At 34.3% G+C, this 10010-nt stretch overlaps 1 protein-coding gene across 1 annotated transcript; it reads right to left on the reverse strand.

Annotated features, from left to right (window-relative positions):
* Positions 1-1564: 1564 nt before the first annotated feature.
* On the reverse strand, positions 1565-9513 carry LOC128555984 (uncharacterized). Its single transcript, XM_053539858.1, has 3 exons — positions 8894-9513; positions 4963-4998; positions 1565-1753 (listed from the first exon to the last, which is right to left on the reverse strand). Exons 1-3 carry the CDS (start codon positions 9098-9100, stop codon positions 1565-1567), a joined length of 432 nt encoding a protein of 143 aa, XP_053395833.1. The 5' UTR covers positions 9101-9513.
* Positions 9514-10010: the final 497 nt, after the last annotated feature.

The raw sequence follows: 10010 nt of genomic DNA on the forward strand, positions 1-10010 counted from the left end.
AAATGGTATTGCCCAAATTGAATGATGGACCAGTCCATTATAGAAATTTAGCAGGCTAAGGGTTAAAACACATTTTATATATCTAATGATTTCATTAAGTAGCTAGCTTTCTCACACTTAAGCTTATGATGCAATAGTTATCATTTTTCCTACAATCTGTTTTATGACAGGGATTCAACTTTAATCATTTTATCATCACAAAAATGCCCAAACTACTCTGTAGTGCAAAGCTATTATAAAACAACTTCCTATCAGAGACTTGCAAATTCTTTAATGCAATTTGATAAAACTAAACTTTAAAATTGCAGGTGCCACCACTTGTTTAATATTGCTTAATACTGTGAAATCAGTAAAATTTGTACGGGACTAAATTTCCTCGATTTCGCAGTTACATCACGAGTTTCAATCCCAAAAAGTAAGAAAACTACCCCATTTTACCTTATCTTTTAAATCTGAATTCTATGATTCATGTCCCAACATAATGAACAGCGGAATTTGAAATCTATGATTAACGTACCCAGGTAATAACATACTAAATTTATCTGAACTATGAGTCATGTCTCAACATAATGAATTCTATGATTTGTGTCCCAGCATAATGAACTTCAAAATTTGAAATCTATGATTCATGTCCCGACATAATGAACTTCAAAATTTGAAACCTATGATTCATGTCCCGACATAATGAACTAAAAAATTTGAAATCTATGATTCATGTCCCGACATAATGAAGTATAAAATTTGAAATCTATGATTTATGTACCGACATAATGAACTACAAAATTTGAAATCTATGATTCATGTCCCGACATAATGAACCACAAAATTTGAAATCTATGACTCATGTCCCGACATAATGAACTTCAAAATTTGAAATCTATGACTCACGTCCCGACATAATGAACTTCAAAATTTGAAATCTATGACTCACGTCCCGACATAATGAACTTCAAAATTTGAAATCTATGACTCACGTCCCGACATAATGAACTTCAAAATTTGAAATCTATGACTCACGTCCCGACATAATGAACTTCAAAATTTGAAATCTATGACTCACGTCCCGACATAATGAACTTCAAAATTTGAAATCTATGACTCACGTCCCGACATAAGGAACTTCAAAATTTGAAATCTATGATTCACGTCCCGACATAATGAACTTCAAAATTTGAAATCTATGACTCATGTCCCGACATAATGAACTTCAAACCATACATAATGACAAAAAACATTTTATGTCGATTTCACAGTATGTTAGACACTAAAAGTTATTGTTTTTACATTTCCCATCAAGTTTATTCCATTTTAAATCAATTTTGATACTATCTCGACAGAGAGCCTTAGATAATCCTGTCAAAATTAACCTGGCCAAAACGGTACAGCACATTAATTTTGCAAAGTTACTAACTTTCCTTCTGACTATTCTAAGCAGGTATAGAAATATTAGTATCAGTATGCAGTTTTCATTTAAAAAAACAATTTATTGATTTTTCATAATGAGAAAAGTAGCAAAAAGACTTGTTTCCAGTTTGATTTGTTTGCAAGTCTCTGCTAAACTAAACTAGCAACCAACCTCTAGCTGAAGGTCTCTGACGTCCCGATGTTTGGACAGCGGCATTCTATTCCTCTGTTTCATCGGTGACTTACTGCCCTCGCCGTCATTGAGTTGATCAAGAAGCATTCGCTCCTCGAGGTCATGAAGGTCACGACTTCTTGAGCGCTGATCTTTTAGTTTGCGTAGCTGATACAACTTCGAGATGAAATATGACATAATGATTCTAACACGCATCTAGCTTTATATGACATACCGTTTAACCCTATATAGACGCCCCTTCCTAGTAAATGCTCCCATTTTTGTTCTTTTCCTTTCATTGATTTTTATCATATCAATAAATGAACACTAGCATTTTGTCATGACTGATAAATTTCAATAATTAGAACTTTGAGCTATAATTTATGATCTTTTACGAAGTCTAAAACAACAACAACAAAAATGTTTACATGATTCTTAATAAATGCCCTATTTTTGCAAAATGTCTGTGGGGGCGTTTATTCGGTGGTAAACAGCAAATGAAACTTTTTACAAACTATTTCATCCTTTCCTTTAATTTAAACAAAACAAGTTACATAACACTACTTACATAATGTCTTTATAGGTCTTGACAAAGGGATTTGGAACTTCCAATAATTTTGTCATTTTGAAATATATATTATAAATACTAGTAACTTAAGATGGCAATTATGACCCGAAATTGCTCACCTGACATTCACTGCTGGACTGGTGCGTTTTGGAAAAAGGAACAACAAGATTTGATGGAATTCACTACAGGGTCACAAAAGAGTAATGCTGTGAAATTATTTTGAATTAAGGCAAGGAATTTTCTGATCAGCCATATAGGAAAACTAGTAGCAATGGTTTTCAACAAAAAAAAACTATTTGGTGGACGGATAGCTCAGTGGTTTGCACACTGGCCTTCCAATCCTGAGATCGGGGGGTTCGATCCCCAGCAGCTACTTGTGAATTTTCAGAAACGCTTTTCAGTGTTTCCCACCCAACTAGAGGTGTACTGGTCAGGAACCCAGGCAATCCTTGCATGTATCAGTGCTATACACTGGGCACGTTAAAGAACCAGGCTGTCTATTCGCAACGAGCTAGGCTAAGCTAGCCGGGCAAGCCTGTATCTGATTTCTGATCTCTCTGTCGTGGGGGCTTTGTCTCACTCTGTCCCTCTGGTCAGATCGCTCTTTGTCTGTACTAGTAGAGGATGAATTATGCGCCCTGTGTGGCTGCATTTGAACTATGTAAAGCGCCTTTGAACGTGAAATTGATCATGAAAAGGGCGCTATATAAATCTGGTATAATAATAATTTGAAGGAATTTGGTACAGGGCCGTCCAACACACATGGCTGTAAAGTTTTTTTAATTGGACTAGCAGTTTCAGAAAGTAAGATTTTCAAATTATTTCATATAGTCATATGGAGAAACTAGTCTGACCTCTGGTGGTAACCTTTTTTTTACACAAAGGAATGAGTTGAAGGAATTTGGTAGTGGGTCATCCAGTGAAAAGTTCTGTGAAATTATTTCAAACTTGGACCAGTGGTTTCTGTAATGAAGATTTACAAAGTTTTTCCCTGCTGTTGTCACAGCAACAAGAATTCTGCATGAATGACCAAGATTTGAAGGAATGTGAAAAGGTTCCCCCCAAGGACCATTCCTTTGTTGAATCAGAGTCACTGTTTTCCACAGTGTCTTTAAAAATCATCTCTTTGATGATTTTTAAAGACACTGTGGATTAGATGATTTTTAAAGACACTGTGAAAGACAACTGATAGACAGATTATTCCAGGGATATAAACTAGCTATTTATATTAGGGACCCAGACTGTCAAAAAATATGTTTAACATTATGTATATGGGCACTTTCTCCAACAATTTAGGGGCCCAGCCCAAAATCTAGGGGCCATTTGCTACTTGGCCCTGCAAATTTATATCCCTGTTATTTCATAAAACTTCTACTTTTATACTGATAAAATCTTACGAACAGAACAGGCAATAGCTGGACATCAAAATTTGTGACAACTTCATGGTTTTTTTTTGTTTTTGTTTACTGGAAGTCTAAATCCCTGTGACAATATCGTTACAGCATTGTATTAATCATTTCTAAATTTAATTAAAACAACAGTTACTACTTTGAAAAATAAATCAAATAAAATTTACCATTATTTACATAAACAAAAATATGTTTAGGGTATAACAAAATTCCAATACATATGTCTAAAAGCTAAACAGAATTTATACATAAAATATATAACACACAACACGTAAAAGCAATGGTCGGATCTAGACCAGTTTTCTAGCCATGGTTCAAATTGCAAACACTAAGCACACAAACAAACAGACAAGTTACAAAGTGCTACAATATTCCATCAAAATACAGTTACACCTGTGTACAGAGACCACCTGGCTCTAACCCTTACCCTGCTAAATTTCTATGCAATGAACTTGTCTGTCTTTCAATTTGGACAGTGCAATTAACTGTTAAAAGATGTGCTTACCAAAAAGATCCTGACTGAATAGCGAACAGTGTAGATTATGATCAGACTGCACAGTGGTTGCAAAGGCAGAATCAATTGTGTCCAGCATAAGGGTTAATGATCTCTCAAAGGTGGTCTTTCAACACAGGTTTGATTGTAGTTTCATTTTTCTAAGGGATAGCTAGCTTACTATCCAAAAACAACCCAATTAACAACTTCGAAATAAAGTTGTGTCAACCAGTTTCAAATTGAGCAATGAAACCAATATGAGAACATTGATTACTTTTCCATGCAATCATTAACACGTAACTAGCAAAGAAATATGCAGCCTGTCCATCTATATATGAGCCGTGCCATGGGAAAACCAACATAGTGGGTATGCGACCAGCATGGATCCAGACCAGCCTGCGCATCCGCGCAGTCTGGTCAGGCTCCATGCTGTTCGCTTTTAAAGCCTATTGGAATTGGAGAAACTGTTAGCGAACAGCATGGATCCTGACCAGACTGCGCGGATGCGCAGGCTGGTCTGGATCCATGCTGGTCGCACACCCACTATGTTGATTTTCCCATGGCGCGGCTCATATATATAACTTACAACCGGGTTTTTATTGCAACATTGTGCAATTTCTTGATTTAATAGCATTTCTAAACATTCCTAAACAGATGAAAGGCTGACAAGTTAAGTGGAGCTAAAGAATTAATAACTTCCGAGACTTCTTACTCAAACTACTATCAAAGAAAAGGTTCCCAACCAGGGGAAAAATACTACATTGGTAAGAATCGACAGACAGCATATTTCTTTCATTTAACTACCAACATGAGAATTTATCAGCTACAACAAAGAATGCAAAAAAAATATTAAAAGATTTCTTGTTCAACTGATAAATTCCCTGTGTCTTTTGGGTAACAAGTTATGAACCCTCACCTTTTTATTTAACAATAGTGCCGAGTCTGTTAGAGGCTGAAAAATGCATCAAAACATGTACATTTTACAAAAACACACTCATTTCACCAATTGTGCATAAAATATCAGTTGTGAAAGCCCATAAAAACTTTCAGATCAGTAGACATTCTGAAAACCTGTCTGAACCAGTGTCAAAAGTCAGAATAAGTTTCCACATCTTTAACAAACAAGTGTGCCCAAACACAATCACATGTACCAGCACAAAATGAAGTGCATCTGATCTACCTTATCCTCAACCACATCTGGATCTGGGTCCCAGGAAGATCAACAGAGTCTGGTGACATTGCCCCATCCCCTTCCATGTCAATAAATGTACCCCCCCTTTCAACATTTGAGGATTGCGATAGAAACTTTCAGACTGTTCCTGGATGTCACCAGGTAATTTCTGTGATAGGAAAGGTGGAGACTTCGCAGACCTTGTGGTTGCTATAAGTTGCGGTGAAGCAGACGCCTTTGCCCTATTTTCAATCTTCTGGAGAATTAAATGCGGAAAAATGACAATCATGTAAAATGGAAAAGATTAGGTATAAAGTAGCGTTAGACAACTTTAAGTCATTATGATCCCTATTTTTTTTGTTTTAAATCCTGATAAGGACATTAATTCAATCCTAATCAATTGCTGAGTAAGAACTGTTGTTTTTTTTATTTTCTAGAAAAGCCTGTAAAAGGAAAAACAACTCAATAACTCAATATCCACAATAATGGTCTAACTGATAAATATTCATATACTCTTATGCTTTTAGATCTTTTTTCAGATAGCTTTCAGTGACAGCGATATCAATAATTGTCCAATTTGCCAGCTTGTCCTAGAACCCTTACTAACAGGTAGAATTTCACCATATTTTGCTACTTAACCATTAGACAAACAAGTCGGAAATAGCTCTTGGCAAAAATGGACAAGTAAGTCATAATCAGATTTAAAGATCAAAGTAAAATGCTTCATCCCTTGAAATTCGAAACATTGAGTTTCAACTGTATTTTCTGACAGACCTTTTCTTTTACCTGGTAGTGTAATTTAGATTTTGGTAACAGGTTCAACAAGTGAATGAAGTTTGTAATTATACATAGTATAGCAAAAACAAACACACATGAAAACTCGATTAAAAGTGAATTCCGATGTTTGACTTTAAACGTAATTCCATCATCGACAGGTTTGAAACACAGAAACCTCAGACAAGTGATCAAACATTATCTCGGACTATATTCCCACTACGTTATGCGGTATATCTCGGGGAATCTACATGGCATCATTAGAGATTTAAACTGTAATCACTCGTGTCAAATATTAAAACCAAAGTGAAATATTTTTGGAGCTAAACAGCTAGCATTTAATTGACAACTTTTAAATTTTCAGGTGCAAATGACTGAATTTGGTTAAAATCAATAAACGTAAATCTGGTAATTTTCTCCTTGGAGGCAATCTGTCATATTACCAGTATTTTTGTTTAGTTTTTTTTTGCTTGTATTTTTGTTTTTGGGGAGGGGGCGGAGTGCATTAGGTTTAACGTGGCATTGAATCAAGTAAAGGTCATACAGCAATTTGCCAGCATTGGTGGTGGAGAAAGACCCCAGGTGCCCCTCTGGGCATTATTTCATCACAAGCAGGCACCTTGGTAGAACCACCGATCTTCCTTAAGCCAGGGATGGCTTCCTCAAATGAAGATCTCAACGCCCCTAAGTGAGGCTTGAACCAACATCGGTTGAAGGGCAAGTGATTTTAAGTCATCAACTTTAACCATTCATGCACGCAAACCATAGCTGTGTTTTGTTGTATACATGTATAAATCTGTTTCAATTCCATGGATATCAAAACTACAAAGAGAATAATGTTTTGAAAGCCTTGACAAAGATTTTTAGATTTTTATGCAAGATAAAAAGCAGAATAAATTGCTAAGTACTGAACAATATGTATTCATCTGCATCATTTTTATTTCCACACAAAAAAAAAAAATAATAATAATTCTTACCCGTGTAAATTTCATTTTCATAATCAAATATATAATATTGGTAGCTGGGAAGCTATTTTATAAGAACACAACACACACTCGGCTTGATAGAATCGCTTAGAAAGATGATTAAATGTGAAACACGTCTCACACCCTGCCACAGGTCTCACACCCTGCCATACCTATGGTATAAGCAGACCTCTAACAGAGCTAAAGTTAAATTTTCCAGCAAATGTTAACTTGCCCATGACATATATTACTTATCAGTAACAGAAGTGCATTAATAAGAGATTTTCAGAAGTATATGATTTATAATTAAAAGAAATTACTATAAATTTGAAATTTTAGGCCTGCTAATATTTGATTTGCAGGGGCAAGTGGGCTTAAATCCTGATTTCTAACACTGAGATTATAGTTAAACCATTACGGAGTACTGTAACGGCAGAAATTTTGCGAGGGTGTAATTTTCGCTATATGCGTGAGGCCCTACATCTTGCGTCAATTAATCCTCCATTAATCCTCAATTATTCTCCATTAGTATCATGCTAATTGAAGTAGGATACCACTTTTTCAATTCAAAGTCAGTGATGCCAAGATTTTGGTGAATTTACATAAACATCACAAGGTTTATCAAATCTATGGACAAATATAATGCAACCAACTTGCTGCACACAGGTCGCTAGTATGGTTATGATACATGTATGGAAAATCAACTAAGCATTGTATTTGCATCCCACAATCTATAGACATTAAGCATTTCTAATTTTTGCTGTTTCAATAGTAAATCAATTTCTCAAACATTTTCATTCTTTTATCATAAACTACTGTCTTTACAGGATACATTTATCAAAACGGCAAATGCCAATAAAGCATATAAGGAAAGTCAGGTTATACTTATGAGGCGACTTGAGATCAACATATTTCATACATCGGTCTGTCTCTAACTGCCTTGGTCTACCAAATTGATTGAAATGGTTTTAATCCCCTACCACATGATAGTAAGAATAGGAAAATTATTTGAATGTAGATTCATAACACTTAAAGATTGCTCTGTTAATGTGAAATAATGTTGCCCCCGGTGACACAAGCATAGAAAACATTCCACACAAACAGTGATTTAAATCTTGACTGTGGTCTTCATGTTAAACTACATGACTACGACATAAGGATTTTTCAGTTATTTTAATACACTGGCTATTTCAAGTATACTCTATTATTTGTTTTCACTTAATGACTATACTTTAAAGAGGATATTACATAATTTTTCCATTATGGGGTCCCAAGAATCCTTTTAACAAACAAACTTAACTACTGATTTTTTTATAATGGGAAGACTGACAAAAGAATGTTTCAACAGATTAGAAAAAAATATACCGGTAAATAATTTGTTGAAATAAAAATTAAATTTAAATGAAGAAATAACTAACTTGTGAAAAATACAAGAATAAATATTCAAATGAAGTCTTTAAACTTTATTATTTAATTTATGTCTCTAGGCAATGGTATTAACTGTTAGATAGAGGATACTACAAGATTGACTTATTTTCATACTGAATTTATTAAACAACTTCAATATAAAACGATAAAATTCGAGGCTCTGCCAAGCATTTTAACAATTTTATCCAACAATTTTAATAAATTCAATTTGGGAATATTCTTTTCATCATTTGTTAGCTTTTCCTTCTGTAACATCAAAATTTCCTCTTTCTTTGCCTACTATAGACCAAGACAATTTGACAAACATCTCTGATACTGTAACATCAAAGGCATTATAACAACAGCATAACAAAAATATGTAATGGCTTTCTTTCACTTATATGACCTCAAACATGTGACAATTTTCTTTTCTATAAGTATATTTGTAGTTCTAATCAATATTGTCTATCCTTTTTCACTTGGTTCATGAGAAGAAAAACTTATATAAGAATAGGTATTTTAGAACTCACCCGATCTTCTGGTGAAACTATTACACGGGGTGATGTTGATCTGAATCCCCTCTTCAGCTGAAGATCATCGGGGTCACCGGTGCTACCGACACAAAATTTCAACTTGTGTTTTGTCAGTAAATGTTGAGAATTAAAGTTCATGGAACAGTTATTACATCGTAATAAGCCTGCCATTCTTGGATCAACTATTATGTTTGCATTTAACATTTAAACAAAACTTCTTTTCTTCCCCTTCCTTAATACGTCAATTATTATCTTTAGCACAAGTTACTTCTATACAGTCACTATTGATTACTTTCTTATACATCTCCGTTTTCGAACAGTTTTGGATCCATCTTGACAACAGGTAATCACTTCCCGTGTAAGAAACAGAAGGATTTAAACCACTTCTTATTTAGTCCAAATTTATAATTTCTCTCACCGGTAACAACCCATTTGCATTTAAATCTCTTTAATCTAACCCCAAAAAAAATCAGTTCACAACAAGTTTATCACTTAACCCGTATTTCCTTCCGACTTATTAAGAAGTTTTGAACACAATCTTATCAGTTTCAATTATCATAGAAAGCCACTGTGTCAATGTGATTATATATATAGATATATATATATATCAAGTAAGATTCATCGCTATAAAAGTTGTTCTGTTTACCGTGCACCTCAAAGGTCCTGTCTGAGCTTGCTAAAGTTCCTCATCAAATTTAGCCGCTGAAATCAAAACATCAATAAACATTCAAATAAAAAATTTCAGGCACAAAGGATAAACGTTTTATACATATGAATATACTTTCAAACTCAATAGAAAGCTTTTAAATGCTTCTAATAGATTCCTAACAACTCTATACCTCCTTATTCTACTACATAGCCTTGTAACATCCTACTCAAATAGGCTATTTAAAAGAATTCAATAAACTTTTAAAAAATTATCAAACAGTCAAAATATGGTGCAATGATTTCATTTAAATGGTGTTCCAAGCTGTTTTTCATTAGGTATCTTTGATTGAATTTTAAAATGCGTAAATTCTATGAAACAAGAGGACCATGATGGTCCTGAATCGCTCACCTATCCCCACATAAACCCAGTGTTCAACTGAGTTATGACGTCGTTATTTTTATTATT

The sequence above is a fragment of the Mercenaria mercenaria genome, chromosome 3 (assembly GCF_021730395.1).
Source record: "Mercenaria mercenaria strain notata chromosome 3, MADL_Memer_1, whole genome shotgun sequence".
Lineage (NCBI taxonomy): Eukaryota > Metazoa > Mollusca > Bivalvia > Venerida > Veneridae > Mercenaria > Mercenaria mercenaria.

Bases quoted from the DNA above. Each gene is read 5' to 3' on its own strand.
- LOC128555984 (XM_053539858.1), bottom strand. From the start codon at position 9,100: ATGTTAAATGCAAACATAATAGTTGATCCAAGAATGGCAGGCTTATTA. The intron at 4,999-8,893 runs GTGAGTTCTAAA...TGCATTTTTCAG, and splicing joins TAGTTTCACCAGAAGATCGG to CCTCTAACAGACTCGGCACT. The intron at 1,754-4,962 runs GTGAGGGTTCAT...TTCATCTCGAAG, and splicing joins CACTATTGTTAAATAAAAAG to TTGTATCAGCTACGCAAACT.